The sequence below is a fragment of the Cetorhinus maximus genome, chromosome 16 (genome assembly GCF_964194155.1).
Source record: "Cetorhinus maximus chromosome 16, sCetMax3.hap1.1, whole genome shotgun sequence".
NCBI classification, from domain to species: Eukaryota; Metazoa; Chordata; class Chondrichthyes; order Lamniformes; family Cetorhinidae; genus Cetorhinus; species Cetorhinus maximus.
The window spans coordinates 43,209,118-43,230,101 of record NC_135894.1 but is presented as its reverse complement, the minus strand read 5'-3'; the positions used below and the strand labels follow the sequence as shown (position 1 = coordinate 43,230,101).

General features: G+C 43.5%; 1 protein-coding gene across 1 annotated transcript in view; it reads left to right on the top strand.

Annotated features, from left to right (window-relative positions):
* Positions 1-14,283, top strand: part of LOC144691869 (uncharacterized) — a 147,349-nt gene extending 133,066 nt beyond the window's left edge. The window contains exons 20-22 of the mRNA XM_078560445.1: positions 8,210-8,368; positions 12,087-12,246; positions 13,501-14,283. Coding sequence (XP_078416571.1) covers positions 8,210-8,368; positions 12,087-12,246; positions 13,501-13,592 — 411 coding nt within the window. The 3' untranslated portion in view covers positions 13,593-14,283. The remainder of the gene's footprint in view (positions 1-8,209; positions 8,369-12,086; positions 12,247-13,500) is intronic.
* Positions 14,284-20,984: the final 6,701 nt, after the last annotated feature.

The following is a 20,984-nucleotide window of genomic DNA, read 5'->3' as shown; positions in this document are numbered from 1 at the left end:
GTAAGAGGAAGGGGCAAGGTTCACAGACGTAATTGGCAGTCCATATGAGTGCAAGGAAAGCAGCAGCTGCCAATGGGAACACGACGCTCAGATTTCAGGCCCAATGACAATGAGGAGCAACATCCTGTACAAAAAAAGCAGAGCCCAGGCACGAAGCAGGCAGCAGAGAGGGACGAGGGGTCAGGAAGGCAAGGGATGCTATACTCTCAGCATATGACCTATTGGCAAATATGGAGCTACCTTGAGATGATCGAAAATCAGTGCCACTGGAGTCTACAACTCTGCAGGGAGATTATCACAGAGATTTCTGCCATTACGGTGAAAGACCTCACACCTCACAGCACTGTAGCCAGTACGATCACAACAAGGCTTCCTCCATGTGTGCGCTTACTTTCCTGGTGGCTGCTGTGACTTCTTCATCCTACACGAGTCCAGACTGTGACTTCTTCATCCTACATGAGTCAGCTCTTCATTCCATCCCCCAAACTCCATGGACGGATTCTAGGGGATAAAGAATATTCCTTGAAGAGATGGCTACTCAACGCTTTATGCAACCCTGATACAGAAGCAGAGGCTGTACAACTGCAGCACACTGCTCACAAGGACCACCACTGAGCTGGCCATCAGGCTTCTGAACATGGGTTCTGGGGCGGCACCCTGCAGTACACTCCAGCAAAGGTCTCGTGAATGGTGGTGGTCTGCTGCATTCTCTATAACATGGCCCTCCAGAGAGGTGTGGACCTTGAAAAATGTGAGGTCCTGAAAGGGCACAGCTCATCATTTGGAGTGGAGGCACAAGAGGTGGAAGAGGAGAAGGATGCAGAACATAGGTGTGTCAGCTGCACAGGGAAGTGGCCAGGTCTGGCAAATGACTCAACGGTCTTATCAGGATGCCATCAACGTGAGGGGCCATCTGATCCAGGCATGTTTCAGCTGAGCTCTTGTAACCCAGATGGGCGACATGGTCTGGAACTCATTTTGAGCTGCCTGAGAGAATATTTCCATTGAAAATGCAGCCTCAAGTAGATCCGCTCTTACTGTCCCCCCCCTCCATGGATCATTGCATCCCTTTTACCACCTCTACCACCTTTTCCTGTTTTGCCATTAAATAATGGAAGCTCACGTGTCTGACGTCATTGGTCAATATTTGCATAGTGTTGAAAAAGAGAAGTGCACATTTACAGATGAAGCAAACTGCAGTGAATCACTCAGTGCTTTGCCCGATATGGTGGCCTCTGCTCTCAGCTACTTCTACACAGTACACCCCTTGTGGCAATGGATAAGGTGGAGGAATCCTGCTCACTTATCTCTGGACACACTGAGATGCACTTGGCTGTCATCCTCGTCATACAGGTGCCAGTGGGGACATCTCCAGAGGCTGGTGTACCAGTGTCAGTGCAGGGGCAGCCTTGGTCACTGGGCCTTGCTATACAGATGTTCCCTCAGTCAGAGTGCCCAATGATGATGATGATGCCCCATGAAAGGTGTCATCCTCGCCCTCCTCAGTGACTACCTCAGCCCTTGGCTGTTGTACCAGATGGCTGGAAGGGAGCATCAGCTGGGGCTCACTGTCATTCCTTCCAAACATCTCTGTGCCAACGTCACTGACCAGTCTATACTACAGAGTGTGGCATGTATTCTGTGAATGTCAGTGCACAGCTCCTGCAAGCATTCCAAGTGCAGTCACATATGACTCTTCATGAGGTCGACCACTCTCTCAATGGAGGAGCTCATGCATTCAAAGCTCTGACCCATGGTGGTGCACATGAACTGAATGGACTCCTCCATTCTCAGTCCATGACCCCACACTGCATCCGGGAACTCTGGCATGTGAGAGGACATCTGTTGCTGCTGGTTGCAGTAGACCTCCTTTCCTGTGATTCCTGAAGCCCTGCATCTGTGCCCAGCCGAGTAGAGCTGTGGAGGACATGGAGGGACAGACTCCATGCTCCAACAGGCACTGCCCACAGCTGCCTCTGTCTCTCTCACCTCCCCTTGTTGACTCATGACGTGCTCATCATCAATGCCACCCTGTCTAAGCGCATGCGAGGATTCATCAAGGTGACTTACCCAAACTGATGGAGGATGCACCTGTAAGATGTGATGTACTTATTTCTATTGTTTCCAGGGATGTGGATGTCGCTGGCAAGGCCAGCATTTGTTTCCCCATTGCCCTTGAGAAGGTGGTGGTGAGCTGCCTACTTGAACCACTGCAGTCCATGTGATGTAGTTACATCCACAATGCTATTGGAAAAGGAATTCCAGGATTTTGACCCAGCAACAGTAAAAGAATGGTGATATAATTCCAAGTCAATTTGGTGTGTGGCTTGGAGGGGACCTTGCAGGTGGTGATATGCATTTGCTGTTCTTGTCCTTCTAGGTGGTAGAGATTATGGGTTTGGAAGGTGCTGTCTCAGGAGCCTTGCTGAGTTCCTGCATCTTGTACATAGTGCACACTGCTGCCACTGTGCATCGGTGGGGGATAGAGTGAATGTTTAAGGTGAAGGATGGGGTGCCGATAAAGTGGGCTGCTTTGTCCTGGATGGTGTGGAGCCTTTTGAGTTTTATTGGAGCTGCACTGATCCAGGCAAGTGGAGAGTAATCCATTACACTCCTGACTTGTGCCTTATAGATGGTGGACAGGCTTTGGGGAGTCAGGAGGTGAGTTACTCGCCACAGGATTCCTAGCCTCTGAGCTGCTCTTATAGCCACAGCATTTATACGGCTGGTCCAGTTCAGTTTCTGGTCAATGGTAACCCCCAGGATGTTGGTAGTGGGGGATTCAGTGGTGGTAATGCCATGGATTGAAAAGGGGAGATGGCTAGATTCTCTTTTCTTGTAGATGGTCATTGCCTGGCACTTGTGTGGTGCGAATGTTACTTGCCACTTATCAGCCCAAGCCTGAATGTTGCCCAAGTCTTGCTGCACATGGACACGGGCTGCTTGTTCTGAGGTCACTGCTGGCAGTGCTGACACAGGAATCTGTCAATCCGTCCCAACATCTAAATTTGTGGGAGACACAAGAAGAGATCAAGAGAACTAGCCTTGGAGAGTAGAAGCCTCTGCAAGTACTGAGGTTTTCCAATGCAGCTGAGCCTTTGACATGCTGTCAGACAGGATAGAGGTCACTGCAACATTTTCATTTACACTTTGCAGTATCTTGTCACCATCCCCACAAGAATGCCCATCATGCCTTCCCTGACTTGGTCATGGTCAACTATCCTGGGAATCTCCATTGCTTTCTCCTCCATGGCGGTGACTGTGTAGATTGGGCTCACCTCACCCTGTCTGCACCCATTAATGAGCAATATATGCACAATAAAGACAAGCACAATAAAGAGATAGATAAGGCACTGCTGGTCTCTATGTCCAATGCTGCCACTCATTGACATAAGAAGCTGCATGTATCAGTGCTAGTAGATCCTCAACAGTGCTATGGCTTCACTGTTGCTGGGTCAAAATCCTGGAACTCCCTCCCTAACAGCACTGTGGGTATACCAACATCATGTGGACTGCAGGGGTTCAATAAGGCAGCTGACCACCACCTTCTCAAGGGCAATTAGGGATGGGCAATAAGTGCTGGCCCAGACAGTGACACCCACATTCCATAAATTAATTTTAAAAAAGCCTTGCTGAGGAGTCATCTTCAGGAGCAGCATGTGACCACAGGCTGCTCTGCTGGTGTCTCTGCTGAAGGTTAAATACCCAGAGGCTGTCATCAGGGTTTGACTTTGCATTCACCTTGCCCAAGTGAAGAAGGTCATTGAACCTTTTATGGCACTGGACCCTGTTCCTCCTGACCATGCTTCATCTGCTTACTGTCTCCACCACCTGCATCTATGCCTGCTTGGTTTAGAAAGGTGATCTTCTGTCACCCATCGGGAAAAGGACCTCCCTCCTCTCCTTCATGGAGAATCTCCAGGTTGGTGTGTATGAAGCAGGAGCAGCCCTGTTCCAGGTGCCAGCCCTCTGCTTCTTTTCTGGGATTTCTGGTGCTTGCATCCTTAAAGTTAAATGGCAGCCGTTACTGGACCTGCACACACTCAGTTCCATCTCCATTCCTGCCCTTCCCCAACCCGCCCTCCAGCCAAATAATAGGCCACCCCCATCAAAATCGGTATCTGTGACTGCTACTGCTAACCCCCCAACCACCCAGCTGGGGGCGGGATTGGGACCTGGAAATGGTCCCTAATGTTTGTTTCCCAACCACAGAAGGAAAATCAGGCCCCAGGGCTGGGGTTATTAATGAAGGCATTCTAACAGAAGGATAAGTTTACTCAAAAAATAATACACCTTCTATTGGTGACATCCTCAGTTGTGAATGTGCTTTCGATTTTCACGGTTACCTCAGCTAATAAGCAACTCACCTGCTGATAGAACCTAAGCTGCTGACCATTGACTGATTTGGGGTTCCTTGTGTGAGGGTGTGACACTTAACAGCAGGCAAGGGAAAATCATAAGGGATAGGAATGCCTGTGAAACTTGTTCCATCTTCTGCATGACCATCCCTCAAATGAAGAGCCCCCCAAAAAATCAGCAAACTATAAATAATTTCAATCAATGTTAACTTTGGCATCGAAGACGGTGAAAATACGTTAAAAGTAAAAATATCTTCTGGATGGAAAATCTCTCAGATAATTAGTAAAACTTTGAAAGAGCTTAATCATTGCATAATAAATGAGTTCTAACTGATTTCCTGATTGTTCAGATGGGTGTGTAATACCAAGAGCCATTAGGAATGCAATTTAAAATGCTTGTGTTGCCACCTGGCATAATAGCAAATTTAGAGATAGGTCAGGCCATCTTTCAAAAGTTTTACCTTTGCTTAACCCTTTTCTATCACTATTCTTATTATTCTATTATTACTTTCTTTTCCACCTCAACGGACAACTATTTAAAATATAAATTATTTGAGCTTCAAACTCCCCAACGGACCTCAGAAAAATTGGAAAGTAGACCATATCTATCTTTTATATTATCAAAAGCATTGAATTTTTGAAGCCACAACAGCTCATGCCAATCCGATTGGAAGTGGTAATCATGGTAAATCTCCATATCAGGTGGATTTGGCTCAGATAGATAGTTAAAATGTTCAAAATCTGAAACAGTGACCTAACCCAATTAAATTGGCCCACCTAAGGCAACCAATCCACCCTCAGGAGGTAGGTCTGCCATTGAAACCTTTTAAGGAAGCTGCAAGCTGTCCTTTTCTATCTTTTATACTTTACATACATTATTGTGAGCATCTGTTATTTGTTACGTGGTTAAACCTGGGCACTCCACATTTTATTCTCAAAAGGTTCACCCATTTTCAGTACTTTTCATTTCTTTTAGTTTTCTTTCATTTTTTTTTTCCTGAGTATATGAAGGGATACAACATACTACTGGTAGGATTACAGATAGGAACCAGGTCAGGTGCACAGAGATGGGAGAATTCCTGGGAATCCCTGGCTCCGAAAACCCGACCTTTAAAAATAGCTGCCCAGGTGTTGGATTTTCAGTCCCAGAGGGGCAGGGGGTGGGGGGGGTTTAGTGTGGGAGGAGGGAAGGAGGGCTAGAATAGGAGTCAGGGCGGGTGACCCTGGAAGAGGTGAGGAGACTGACAGTGTGGAGGTGGGATGGGCAAAAGACCCGACTGTGGGCTCCAGCATTGTGCCCAAAAATAAAGATTAAAACATAAAACACCCCTCCAGCCCTCACACCCCTTAACCCACACCCCCACACCCTCCCCACACACTCCAATGCCCTAACCATGCCATCCCGTACCCCGTACTCACACCCCATAGCCCTTTATAACCTCCATGCCAACTTAGAACCAACTCATGCCAACCCATGCCCCCCCCGACCCACCACCCTTTTCCTTTACACCTGCCAACTCACCTAGTGCCTACCAGACCTCAGGACCCATGCAGAGATAAGATAAAATAAAGCTTTATAAAATAAAGTTCTAAGTGCCTATTGCAGACTTCACTACATTGATAAAAAAACTTTCATTCATTTAAAACCCATTTACTACATTTGCATCCCTTCAACTAAATAAAGTCTTATAACAACAAACATTTCATTCAAGTGCACAATCCCTTAGAACAACAAGCATTGGAAATCACAGTCCCACATCAAAGAGCCCATAACCACTTGTAGCTTTCTGTGAAATGGCAGACACCCTACTGAAATAGTGGATGATTGTGAAATTAGTCATGCAGCATTAATCCAGTAATGGAAACTCTCAGGCTTATGACAGAGTGAAATAACAAGCAATTGTTTTTTTCAACACTTCTGATTTTTTTCAACAATTTAAAGGGATGGACTTTTAAATGTTTTGACAGCTTAACAGCTCCCTTTGAAAAGTCCCTCTGGCAAGTGTGTCTGACAGTTTTGACAGTTGATTTAGACAGGTCTGTTGCCAGTTTCAATGAGTTTAACAGTAATGAGTTTATGCACTTTTTACACCCATTTATGCCTAATCTTAACACTTCCAAAGGGCACCAAACTCACCCCAAAGGGCACCTGACCTACCCCAATGGGCACTTTACTTCCCCAAAGATGTCCCAGAACCAGTTCCAAAGGGGGTATCTTACTCCTCCAAAGGGGTACCCTAGTTATCCAAACGAATCCACCAGATTCAGACCTGCTCTTACCTGGTCTAATCTGCACACCTTCGGTTCCACAATCCTGGCCTACCAAAATCCCACTTCAGTGAAGGCAGCTGATGATTTAAATGGTCAGCTGACCTCCGTAACCTGCGCACGTGCAAAATGCGCTCCACCCCCAATCCCACCCTCACGAAAATGGGAAGTGTCATATTCAGGGATAGGACTTCTAATTTTCGGGCATTTCTGCTATTTTCAACACAACAGAGAGCTTCTCCGTATCTGGGCCACAGGCAAATATAAGGATACTATTGAAGTGTGCCATTTCTTCATTACATCCATTAAAAAAAAAACAAATATCTAGGTTTCTTTCAATGTGACAGTGGCTGTCCTCATGGAAGGAGCCCATAGAATTTGAGGCTACAAAGTGATATGTCCTCTAAAACTAAAGGGTTCTAAAGAGAACCAGTGCCCTGCACTCAATCCAATGTCACACATGGTAAGTAAGGATATGGTGAGAATTTGCCCTGCTTCTTGAGGGATGGTCTTGGTTAACACTAGACAAGCAAACTAGGAGCAGGAGTAGGCCACTTGGCCCCCCAAGCCTGATCCGCCATTCAATACGATCATGGCTGATTTGATTGTAACCTCAACTCCATATTCTTACCTAACCCCAATAACCTTTCACCCCCTTGCTTATCAAGAACCTTTCTAGTTCTGCCTTAAAAATATCCAAAGATTCTGCTTCCACCGCCTTTTGAGGAAGAAAGTTCCAAGGACAATGCAGATAGTTCACTCCAATCAGTACCAGAAAGGGAGTCTTCTTGCCTAAAAATCCAGCATATGATTGTGTGGATTGGGAAAGCAGAATCAAGCTGGTTCATCTTGATCTCCATCATTTGAATATTAGGTGAGGCCTGGAAAGCAGATGAAGGTAGAGTGGAATCCTTGGCAAAAAATTTGACAGCTTGTAGCCTCCATTTTTCAAGACTCTGTCCCTCTCTGTGCCCTCCTTCCCTCTACTTCACTTTCCACGGCAGAAACATCAGCTGTTTTGGCCCACACTCTGGAACTCCCTCCCACCCTTTAGCTGTTACCTCTATTCCTTCCATTATAAACCTTAAAACCTACCCTTGGACCACTCAGTTTCTTTTCATTCCTGATAGAAAGGCAGAGAGCGTATCTGCACTGAAAAATGAATTCATTTTGATTTGGAGAAGGGGGAGCTGAAGTAGTGTATCTGTAATGGCAAGGGAAGAAGTGCAACTGTGAAGGGGAGGGGAAAAGAAGGCGGGTCTACAAAGGGGAGCAGCAAAGAGGTGGTTCTATGAAGGAGAAAGAGTTGTTTCTATGAAGCATGAGGAAGGAAAATACACTTTCAAAAAGGAGGAAGGCTTCATGAACGTATAATGAAGCTTTGCTTGATGTGTATTTTATGTAAATTGAATGAATTTATTTAGTATGTTTGCTCCTGGACTGCACCATGGATAAAGTTCTACTCATCAATGCCTGATTAATATCAAAGTTAAATGCCAGCCAGAATTCTCAAATAAAATTTCAGAGCAATAACAATGTGAACAGTTACTAACAATTGCTACTTCCTGTTCTTCTTCTATCAGCCCAGAGTCTACTTCCGAATCAAAAACAAAGCTACTGGAGGGTTTATGACAGCTGTTGGAGATTCCAAAGACCCTAGGGAATCTAAATTATCTGTCTGTCCTTACAATGGTAAAACTACACAGATGTGGTTTTATTGTAATGGACTTATTAAATCCAAGGTAATGTATCTTTAATTCTCTGAATATATACTGCTTTGAGAGAAAATGGCTGCAGAGATAGTGAAGGCTTTGGTCGAAATATTCCAGAACTCGCTGGATTCCAGGAGGGTTCCAGCGGGTTGGAAAACCGCTAATGTGACGTCCCTGTTCAAGAAGGGAGGGAGGCAAAAAGCAGGAAACTATAGGCCAGTCAGCTTAATGTCTGTCGTTGGGAAAATGCTAGCTCCATTATTAAGGAAGAAATAGCAAGCCATTTAGAAAAGCTTAATACAATCAAACAGAGTCAACATGGTTTTGTGAAAGGGAAATCATGTTTGACAAATTTGCTAGAGTTCTTTGAGGATATAACAAGCAGAGTTGATAAAGGGGAGCTGGTAGATGCAGTGTATTTGGATTTCCAGAAGGCATTCGATAAGGTGCCACATAAAAAGTTATTGCACAAGATAGGAGTTCACGGTATTGGGGGTAATGTATTAGCATGGATTGAGGATTGGTTAATACACTGAAGACAGAGAGTCAGGATTAATGGGTCTTTTTCAGGTTGGAAAGATATAACTAGTGGAGTGCCACAAGGATCAGTCCTAGGGCCTCAATTATTTACTATCTATACTTGGAGGAGGGTGCAGAGTGTAATATATCCAAATTTGCTGAATGCACAAAAATAGGTGGGAAGGGGAGTTGTAATGAGGGCATAAGGAATCTGCAAGGGGATGTGGATAGGTTGAGTGAGTGGGCAAAAACTTGGCAGATGGAGTTTAATGTAGGAAAGTGTGAGGTCATGCACTTTGGTAGGGAGAATCAAAAGGCAGACTATTACTTAAATGGAGAGAGACTCCAAAAAAATGCAGCACAGAGGAATCTGGGCTTTCTTGAAGAGCTAGGGAATTATTCTTTTAATGTAGTCACCCACTCTCCCTGTCATTGAATGAAGTATTAGGGGTCATGATATTAAACCTATTAGTAGCAGAACTAAGAAGGGGCAGACACGAGTAGAGGAGGATGCATCTACTGTATCTCATAAAAATGGTTTATGACATTATTAGATAACCATGTAAGTGACTAATGTAATGGAGATTTAGGGGATTCAAAGGGATCTGAGTGAATTAAGTGGATCGGCTAAGGAATGCCAGATAGATCTTAATCTGAATAAAGGACAAATACAAGGGTTTCTTGTATTCATATAACACCTTTAATATAATAAAAACTTCCAAGAAACTCCATTTGAACGTTATAAAGCAAAACTTGACACTAAGTAACATATATTAGGACATATGACCAAAAGCTTAGTCTAAGAGTTGATTTTGAGAAGTGCTTAATGGAAGCAGGGTTATAAGGCGGAGAGGTTTAGGGAGGGAGCTCCAAAGCTTAAGGTTTTGGCATCTGAATGGTAGAGCAATTAAAATCAGTGATTCTCAAGAAGCCAGAATTAGAGAAGCGGATATTCAGTGGGGTTGTGGGCCTTGAGATTAGAGATAGGGAGGGGCGAGGCCACTAAGGGATTTGAAAACATAAATGAGAATTTTTAAATTGCAATGTTTCTTAACTGGGAAACAATAGGTCCAGTGAGAACAGGAGTGATGGGTGAACGGCTCTCATGCATGTTAGGATATAGGCAGTAGAGTTTTAGATGAACTCAAATTTATGGAGGTTGGAACTTGGGAGGGTGGCCAGAATTGCATTGGGATAGTCAAGTTTAGAGGTAACAAAGTCATGCAAAAAGCACAAAATGTAAAATATTGTACATTAGAAAAGGAAATATAAAAGATGGATACATTATGACTCTATTATTTTGGGTTTAATATTACTAAATCTAAAAAAATGAAGAGATTGGATTTGTTTATTGACCACTCACAAAGTATCTAGTCAATGTGAATTAGTTAACAACATGGGTCATCAAATACAAGGATGCTCCTTGAAGGTAACTGAATAAAAATTGAACAGGTTACCGTATAACTCATTGGTAAAAAACAAATAAAGAATTATGTTTGAAATTTTGAGCACCGCACCTTTACTAAGATATTGATACACCACAAAGAGCTCCCAGAACACTCAAGTGTCAGCCTAGATTTTGGCCAGGATTTTCCCCTCGGCGATTTGGGGGCGGGGCCCGCTCACCGAGGGGAAAATAACGCGGGATGACGTTGGGAGGAATCCCCGACATCATCCCGGGCCATTTAAATCTTAAGGAAGGCGGGCGGACAGCGAAATCAGCCGGCCAACCTGTCAACGGCCAATTAAGGCCATTGACAGGCTCATTAAGATAGTTAAATGTCCTGCCCGGCCAACCTTAAGGCTGGTGGGCAGGCCAAGAGCCCCAGTGGCCTGTAGATTATTAATGAAACTTCATCCACTGGCGGGATGAAGTTTCATTACCATTTTGTAAAAATTTAATAAATTTTATGAGTTTGTTACCAACATGTCCCATCTCGTGTGACATTGTCACATGAGGGGGACATGTTAATAATTTAAAAATGTCTCTATTTTTTGACTTTACTTACCTTTCACTAAACTCCCTGAGACAGGACTTTGCCTGAGGGAGCAGTGTGCTCTTTGACAGTTGGGGATTCCCTCCCCCCCGCACAGGAAGCGCATAGCATTTCCTGTCGGGCAGGCCGCTGGGTGGGCCTTAATTGGCCCGCCCACTCAAAATGGCGGCGGGCTCCGTTTCGGCGGTGGGGGTCGGCTGCCCGCCCATCGCCAAGCCGGTGGGGCCCGCCCGCCAACCAAGGGCTAAATTCTGCCCTTTGTCTCTGAGTCAGAAGTAGGTTCAAGCTCCACTCCAGAGGTGAGGGTGAGGCCATTAAACCACAGCTGAGTTACAGTTTTGGATTAACAAGCTGGAGGTTATAAATTCAAATCTCATTGAGGGAAGTTGTGAAACTGAATTCAATAAATCTAGCAATTTGTTTCCAACACCAGAAAAGTGACCATGAGAGGTGCCAGTCTGCCATTTAATGCCCCCCACAGGGGTGAAGTCATGTGTTCCAGCAGGAAGGTTCGTCATGGAGATCCTGCTGTCCTCCTGCGTCCCTTCAATTAAGTCCAGGGCAGGAAAGCTCAAGGACTACCGTCCCGCCTGGAGGCCAATTGATGGGCCTCATTGTGCCACTGTTGGTATTCAACCAATGGCAGGCCAGGGGCAGGGACACCCTGCTGGTTAGGCCTACGACCTTATGGGAGGGGGCCCTCCTTGCTGGGCACTCTGCTGGTGGGATCGGGGGCACCTGGCAAAAGACCCCCCTCTGACCTTCAAATCAACTCCCCACTACCCCCTCGCCTGGCTGACCCCAGCGAAACCACCCCACTCACTTTCTTCCTTCGGCTCCATCATCGATCCTCTGGCTAGAGCGCACTGCAGTGTCGGCAGTGGTCATTGCTCCTGGAGAGCTGCTGGCCTCTGATTGGCTGGCAGCTCTTAGAGGCGTGATATCCACCCCACACCAGAGTTTAAGGGGAAAATTCCCCTCAGGGGAGCTGGGAAGCCTGATGACAGGGCTCCTGAAAATGGCCGCAGGAAGGTTGCCACAGGTTTTCCAGATGGTGGACAGGTTTTAAGCTGCAACCATCAAATTCCACCCATGAATACAGAGGGAATATATTATACAAAAATCTATCAATCAGCATTACTTAAGATAAAGCCAACTGATTTTTCACCTAATAACCAAATTTAACCTGGCCTTAATTAACTAACATAGACAATACTCCATTCTGCTTATAGGCTAACTCTGCATGCATAGATGTCATCGGTGGCCAGGAAAAGGCTGGAGCCAAAGTAACTCTTTGGACAGAGCATGGACGTACTGATCAGAAATGGAACATTAATAGGGATGGATCCATCTCTTCTTTTCTAGATTCCAATCTGCGACTAGATATTAAAGGTAACACATTTGTTCATTTAAAAAAAACAGGAACTCAATTTTCCACATCAGCTGATTTTTAAAAATGTAAAATCTGAAGCAAATACTGGATAATTTCCATTAATAGCCACTTGATAGAGTTTACTTAAAATTCAGGCTGCAATTATTAATGCTACTTTCATATCAATGCAAAACAATGTCAAATACACATTGAAACCAGAATGCCAGCATAATTTGGGAAGATTCCTAGGCACAGTAAAATGAAGCAATGCACAATCCTTTCCGTGGAGCCACCTCACAATGCTTAACTCCAATACTTGTGAAGTCAGGTTCACTCCGTCTTTTGGAAAATTTATAAATTTGGCATCAAATCTTTTCAATGATGTCGGGACGATCGCCTGATGTCATCATGCATCATTTTACACTCGAGCAGGTCCAGTGCACGCCCGCTGAATTTTACCAGCCCTTGGGAGGCGACTTGGAAGGCAGAGGGAGGGTCCAGTAAAACCATGGGGAACCGCATCAAATTAGCTGCCAGACCTGGTCCTGGCATCGACAGTGGGACTGGAAGCAGACAGTCTGCCTGCTCCGAGGTGGCCAGCAGCCGATTTGCATACCCAAAGACCCAATTAGGGGCCATTTTACTGTGCCGTTGGCATCTTGCATATGACGGGTTGACACCCCCCTTCCCCCGATCGCGTGAGTCAGCAGCTAACTGGAGACTGGGGTAGAATGTTTTACTAAAGAAAGTGGGGGTCACAGGCAGGGAAGGTGGCCCCCGCTGCACCAATGATTTCTCTGGAGGGATTTCCCCTTCAGCATGCAGCCCCTTTGATTATTTAAATATTTTCTTCACCTATCTGCTATAGACCCCAGGACTCTTTCCTCTCTCAGCAGCAAATATCTCTCCTGGCGGTGCTGCTGAGCTGCTGGCCCTCTGATTGGGCTGGCAACAGCCACTTAATTGGCTGCCAGCAGCAAAATGCAGCCCCGAGTTCTGCCGCCTGCTGCGGCAGGGTCGTAACACTGCTTTCAGCCCTATCAGTGGGACTTCTGTCACCTCCACAAAATTCCAGCCACAGTTACATCCTGGGATGACAAATTGGTGATATTCCATAAAAGGCTAAAAAAAAAAGAGTTGGGGGAAGCTTACAGAGTAACTAGTAAATAGAATTTGTCACCTTCATAATTGAAAAGCCCTCAGCTAAGCTAGCATTTTATTTCATTATGCACCAACACAATTTTAATACTTTTAGTTTTTGTACTGTTTTTCAGGTGGTGATTTCTATGACAAGGACCACATCATCGTAAACTTTCCAGGGGAGCCACAACAGACACAGTTCTGGGACATTGAAGTGCTGATATGAGAAAGACAAATGCTAAAAGGAAAAATCTGAAATGTTATTTGGACAGATCAATCACAGCAATGTTACCATGGTCATGAAGAGCAAAACAAGATCCCTGATTCCTCTCAGGCAATTACAATTTGTACAGGTTGTCTTCAACCCAAATAATCACAATTGAAGTAGCACTGTTCTGTTTGCAAATTAATTCTGGTATAAAAAGTGGTTAATTGAGAGAAAACAATCGCATTTATAGTTGTTCATTCTCCATTAGGAGCCTAGCAATTAGACATTACAGTTTTAGTCAATGAGACATGTACAAGGCTCTGTTACTCTCCATGTTGCAACTTGCCAGAACTAAGAGGAAGTTTCATGGCTATTTCGTCAAGTCTAGTATAATTTAGAACCTCCTACTTTGAAACCCATTGATGGAAGTCAGTGTAATCAAAATCGCTGAAACAAAGAGAATATATTTAAAAATACACAGCTCATTGTATCAGCACTAAAAACCTATTGCATTGGCTAACTGACCTGTGTGCAATTTACTATGTAAAGTTTTGCTTAAGATGGTGGTTGTTTTTTTTTAATACAATCACAAGTTCAAATATTGAAGCTTATAACATTAACGGTGAGTTGTACTGATATTTTAAACTATTGTAAATAAGTAAAAATGTGTATTTGCATTTTTATTGGATTAAATCAATAGAAAAATTAATTACATAGATCAATAAGTGGTTGAGTGTCACATACAATACAAAGCAATATTTTTGGTACACCAACTTTAAACTAATTCTCCAGGAAATTTGTCCGTAGTTTCTTTATACTTTCAGAACTGAAGGACACAAGGAATAATAACCTGAGCATGGTTTTTCAGCTGCTTTATTGCTATTTTTTTCAAAACTGGCATAAATCCATAGCTGGGTGCAAGAGAAAAATGTATACAAAGCTACTGAAGTACTTGATCTAAATCAATATTTAGGTAGTAACAAGAGATAAATTAAGAAATTGACCTCTTGGGGTGTTGTGTTACCAAGCTAGAGTTGTCATATTTTCTCAATCAACTAGCCAAAAAGTTTAAATTAAATATGGCCTCTATTTGGAAAATAAATCTATTTACTTCTATAGCTAAAGTTCACTGCATCATCAATAAATAACTTGAATTTGTAGTAGAATTAACTGGCCACCTTAAGTACATTCATGATCATCGTAACCACCCGTAAAATTCTATTTTAATTAGTGCTTCATTTATATTAACCACATCTTAGGCAAACCCCTGCATAAATGTAACAACACTTGCAATTTACACAGCATGCTTTTATTACAGTGAGGCAGCAGTGCTTCCTTCTGATTAGCGGCAATGTAAGTGAATCATGCAAGCTCCTCACAGCAAATCCTGCAGACATGGAATTTAATTCCTTCTACTGGAGCTTATGCCAATTCTTTTTACGTAAAGAAAACTCCTCCCACTAACACTTGTGCTCTTTCAGTGACTGATCCCTACTCATCACCAGTATCTCCTCATGCAGCAGGGGGAATGCGGCAGTAAATAGAGAGAGTGTATTGCAGAATCAAACAGGCGACAGGCAAGAAAAGGGAGGCTAAAAGAAAAAAAATGAAAATTGGAGAAAACAAACAGAAATGGATAGATAAGAGTCACACAAAAATGGTTGGAATAGAGAAGAACAAAGCAAGAAGAGAAGGAAGTGGAGAGAAAGGAGAGAAACATGCATTGAAGGAGAGGTGGAAAGAAAATCCAAAGTGAAGGAAGGGGATGGTTAGAGAAAATCCAAAGTGAAGAGAGAAAGAAAAAAACATGAAACTAATGTTTTGCTGCAGACTTACCAGTACTATTTTTTAACTAGAACAGTGATTCTCAAACCTTTCTATCTGTGCATCCCCTGAAAATATTGATACTTACACAGGCAACTAATTTCAAATAATGTTACGCCCAGGATAGGCATGAAGATATTACAAATTTTAAAGCTATATTTTAAAAAGTGAACACAAAAGCTGTTAAGCTGCAGCATACCATGTAACTTTAGGCATTTGAACTGTAGACTGTAGAGTTTGCGGCCAATACCTGATTTAATATGGACCTGAATGACAGAATCTCACAGCCGCTTGTTAAACACATCTCATTGTTTAAGGATGGACCAAAACCTACAGATAATGGGATTTGCAGACGACTCGTCTGCATGTTTTGCCAGGGACCTCGAAACTCAATGGATGTTAGACAAATGTGAAATGGATCCTATTGACCTTTCATTGTATTGTGAGAGTCCCTCATCCAAACACAAAGACATTGGCTGTCACAAACTCTCAAAGTGTGAAAAGTCACAACACAGGATGTTTATCGACCTAACACACCACCTTATTTAGAAAAGGTCTTTGGACTTGTAACAGGTCACAAGGGTAAGACAGCCAAGTTTGTTGCCCACTTTTAAAACAGCAAAAAAATCAGCCCTACAGAGTCAGAGAGACCAGCAGAAAGCTATCAAACTGGCTGCAATCAACTAAGCAGCCATTGTAATAAACAGCAATACCTTGAAAGTGGAAGTAGGACGTTCTCCAATTTCAAGTTAACTGGAGAACCAACCTCCTGGCAATTCAACTACAAGAGGCCTCGCAGCTTACTGAGCATCCTCTACTTTTCAAGACCTTCACTCCAGCCAAAGTTTCAACTCATCTAAGAAATTACAGGCCTGCTATGAAAGAGACTGAAATAATCCCAAGTTGTAATTGTATTGTTTTTTTTCTTCATCTGTACCTCGTCTTTGTGGAACAGCTAAAAGCCCTAACTAAGCAGGTAGAACTTAATATATGAAATAAAGCATGGAGATCTGAGATGCTAAAGATGCTGGCTGAGCATTTGGGCCTCACTCCAGATTCGGAACATTTACATGACACAGAACCTGAGCCAAACCAGGTTGTCTTAGCCAAAATTCACCTGCAAGAGTTGAGACTAAAGTTAGAGTTTCAGTCAAGGAAGAAAAGGGAGAGAAAAGCCCAGCAAAAAGAGAAAGAAAGAGAATTACAGGAGAAAAGAGAGGCAAGGGAATTCAAAGAGAGAGTATGAGTGTGCTTTCCAGCTCAGGAAGCTTGAGAGTGAGTTACAGGCACAGTAAGCTCAGGAACTGAGCCAGATTGTAGCAGCTGGGGAGAACCTGGCTTGACCTAGTGGTAATTTAAATGCCCTTAGCCCAGAGGCAAATTTTGATTTCCTAAAGTATTCCCAATTTGTGCCCAAGTTTGAAGAGGAGGAGGATGTGGAAACTTTTTTCACAATCAAGGAACTGGCAGCTCAATTACAATGGCTAGCAGAGTTTTGGACACTCCTGATACAAGGTCAGCTAGTAGGAAAAGCACATGAGGTTCATTCTATGCTGTCTGCTGAAATTTCTGCTTGTTACATTCAGACAAAGGCTGCTATTCTCAGTGTCTATGATCTTGTGCCAGAGGCATACCACCAACAATTCCAGAACTCCTGTAAGAAATCCACAAAGAACTCCCTGGAATTCAAGAGAATTAAACAGGTGGGTCCGAGCCCTAAAAATTGACCACAGCTTCGAAGGAATAAGAGAAACAGTGCTACTAGAAGAGTTTAAAATCTGTCTCCCATTCAGCCTCAAAAACTCAAGTAGAGGAATAATAGGTTTCTGAAGTCAGAGACACAGCTTTCATGGCTGATGACTACGATTTAACCTATAAACCTCAAAACCAAATCAAATTTGGATCTAGTAACTCTTGCCGGCAAGGGAGAGATAAAAAGGAGGTAGATGGAACAGAAATAGACTCCAGAGGGGAGTAGAGAAGACAGAGCAGATTTATCTCCAAAAAGAAAGAACCTAGAAAGCAGAGCCATACCCTGTTTTCTTCCAGTGCGACAAGCTGGGATACATAAAAGACAACTGTTGGTTCATCAAGATACCAATAGAGGGGGTTGAGGTCAGAACCGTGAAAGTACCAAGCCCAGATTCAAATGGGACAGGAGTAGGGCAAGATACCTACCAAGGCTTCTTGCAAAAATGGAAAATGGCTCCTTATTCATCACAAACTCCAAGAAAAGAAATAACTTTTTAGAGATAGAGGGTGCAAACACTGCTTGTAGCAAAGGCTGCTGACTTGCCACCCAAAAGCAAACACCACAGTGCTAGTAAAAGGACTTACTGGCACATGCTTAAAAGGTGCGCCTAATAAAAATTCACCTACAAAGTGGCTCACCAGTGTAGAGATGGTCAAAGTTGTGCCGAGTTTACCTATAGGGGGAATAGACCGATTGTTGGGAAATGACCTGATCCGGTGCCAGATTCTGCGCCCAGAAGGTCAAATACAAACACTGCGAAAAGCGAAGCAGAAGGAAACCAGAAAAATGCTTTTCAGCTGCAGAAAGATAAAGAAGACCAAACATCCTACAGGGAGTGATAGAGCCAATAATAATTAAGGAAGCAGAAGGAAAGCTGAAGGACTTTCCAGGGGCCAGCAGAGGGCTTATCAGGGTAAAAAGGGTCAGGATGGAAGCCCTAAACAGGCCAAATGCAGCCCAGTAAGTTTGAAGAGGCCAAGGAAGGGCCAATGGAATTTAAGAAGAATGAAGTGGTTAACCAGAGGTCTGATTAGTAGACACCTTCTGGATTTAAATAGGGATAGCGAAAATTCCCAAACCAACAGATGAACGATGAGGGAGATGCCTCGCCCGGTTGAAGAGCTGCAGGACAGTACAGCAGAAGCTGGCTAGCCACCTGTGGGCAGTAGTCTCCCAAAGGACACGGGGCAGATTGGGGACAAATCCATCTCCAAAGTAACAGAAAAGGGGAAATCAATACCTCTTAAGTCAAACCACATTTGTAAAAGCCACAAGGCAAGTACAAGTGTAGCTAACACAGAATTAACCACAGAACCACCAGTTTTTCTTTTCTTTATTCTTTCATGGTATGTGGGCATTGCTGACAAGGCCAGCATTTGTTGCCCTTCCCTACTTGGCCTTGAACTGAGCGACTTGCTAGGCCAAATCAGGGGCAGGTAAGAGTCACACATTGCTGTGGACCTGAAGTCATATGTAGGCTAGGCCAGACCAGGTAAGGATGGCAGATTTTTTTTCCCTAAAGGGCATTAGTGAACCAGATGAGTTTTTACAACAATCTATGATAACTATCATGGTCACCATTATTGAGCATTACTTTGTATTCTAGATGTATTAATTGAATTCAAATTTCACCAGGTACCATGGTGGGATTTGAACCTATGTCCTAAGAGCATTAGCCTAGGCATCTAGATTACTAGTCCAGTGACATTACCATTATGCCACCATCACCCCTAAGGTTAAAAGCATAAATCCACCTAAACCCAACAGTTCAACTTCCAAGGCCACGAACTAAAGGATACAGGGGGAAGAATTGGGGTCTAATAAACAATACACCCCCATCCTAGAAATATGAATCATTACAGGACTAGAACCTAACTTATCAGACTCAGGTATTGTGGAAGCAGCCATGAAAGGGTTAAGAGCTTTACAGACAACCCAACAAAAAAAATCAGGTTAATTTACATATTACAAGCTTCCAAACAGAACTGAGTCTGTTGAAGCCCGACCTCTCCCTCAGAACCAGCACGGAGTCTGAACTTCCACCAACTGATTTGAGAATAACGTCTAGTAGTCATCATTCCCAAAACAGTGTATCAATATTAATAAATATTCACCAGATAACACGTAACTGGGGATTTGTAAGAAAGGGGAACGCGACAGAGAAACTGTAGCAGTACCAGCTTATAGTGTGTGAAAGTTCGGGTATATATGAAGACTTGAATAGGAACAGAAGGCCATTCAGCCCGTCAAGCCTGCTCCGCCATTCAATACGATCATGGTTGATGGAACACTTCAATGCATTTTACCCACACTATCCCAATAACCCTTTACGTTATTGTTAATCAGAAATCTATCAATCTCTCCCTTAAAAATACTCAATGACTGAGCTTCCACGGCCCTCTGGGGTAGGGAATTCCAAAGATTCACAACCCTCTGAGTAAAGAAATTTCTCCTCATCTCGGTCCTAAGTGGCTTCCCCCTTATTTTGAAATCGTGTCCCCTAGTTCTAGACTCCCCAACCAGGGGAAACATCTTGCCTGCATCTACCTTGTCTATTCCTTTAAGTATTTTGTAGGTTTCAATGGGATCACTTCTCATTCTTCGAAACTCTGAGAATACAGGCCCAGTTTCCCCAATCACTCTTCATAAGACAGTCCCACATCCCCGGAACAAGTCTGGTGAATGTGCATGTTTTTCATTTGCTTCACACATGAAAAAAAGTCACAGAATTCCATTTTTTCTCTGTGGGAGGGAGGCAAATCATGTCCAACACAGGCATAAAAATATTAGAAATTTTTAAGCCATATTTTAAAAGTGGAACACAAAAGCTGTTAAGATGGCTGCAGCATACCATGTGACTTTGGCATTTGAATTGTAGACAGTAGAGTTTGTGGTCAATACCTGAGTAAATGTGCACCTCAGTTAAGGAATCTCAGTGTGTTGTGAGATTCACACATTTTATTGCTTAAGGATGGACCAAAACCTACAGACAATGGGGTTTACAGATAACTCATCGCCATGTTTCACCAGGGACCTCGAGGACGTTGGGTGTTAGGTGAATGTGAAATGGGTCCCATCAACCTTCCATTGCATTGTGATGGCATGTCATCCAAACATAAAGACATTGGCTGTCTCAAACTCTCAAAGTGTGAAAAGCCACAACAGGGGATGTTCATTGGCCTAACACACCACCTTATTTGGAAAAAGACCTTGGGCTAACAGGTCACAAGGGTAAGACAGCCATGTTTGTTGTTGCCTTTTAAACAGCAAGATTCAGCTCTGCAGGGGCAGAGGGACCAGCTATTGAGCTGGCTGCAGTCAACTAAGCAGCCAAGGAAATAAACAGCAATACTTTGAAAGCGGGACTAGGACTCTCTCCAACCTGTTCCAAATTCAACTTCATCAGAGAACTGACCTCCTGGCAATTCAACTACAAAAAGCCTCACAGCTTACTGAGAATCCTCTGCTTTTCAGGACCTTTACTCCAGCCAAACCATCAACTCACCTAAGAAACTACAGGTCTGCTACGAAAGAGACTGAAATAATCCCAAGTTGTAATTGTATTGTTTTTTTCCTTCATCTGTATCTAATCTTTGTGTGAGAAAGACGCAGTGTTTTTAAACCTCTGGGGCAAGTGTGGGTTAATAAATAACCTTCTTTATTCTAAAACTCATAAAACGGCTTGCTGCTGAGAATATTTAAATTGGGACAACCACTCTGAGGGTAGTAAAACACACATACAAACAATTCGGTCACGGACAATAGGGAAGCACAAATTCTGTCTGTGACACTTTACAACAGTCAGTGTCAGCTACCCAAGGAACACATCATAA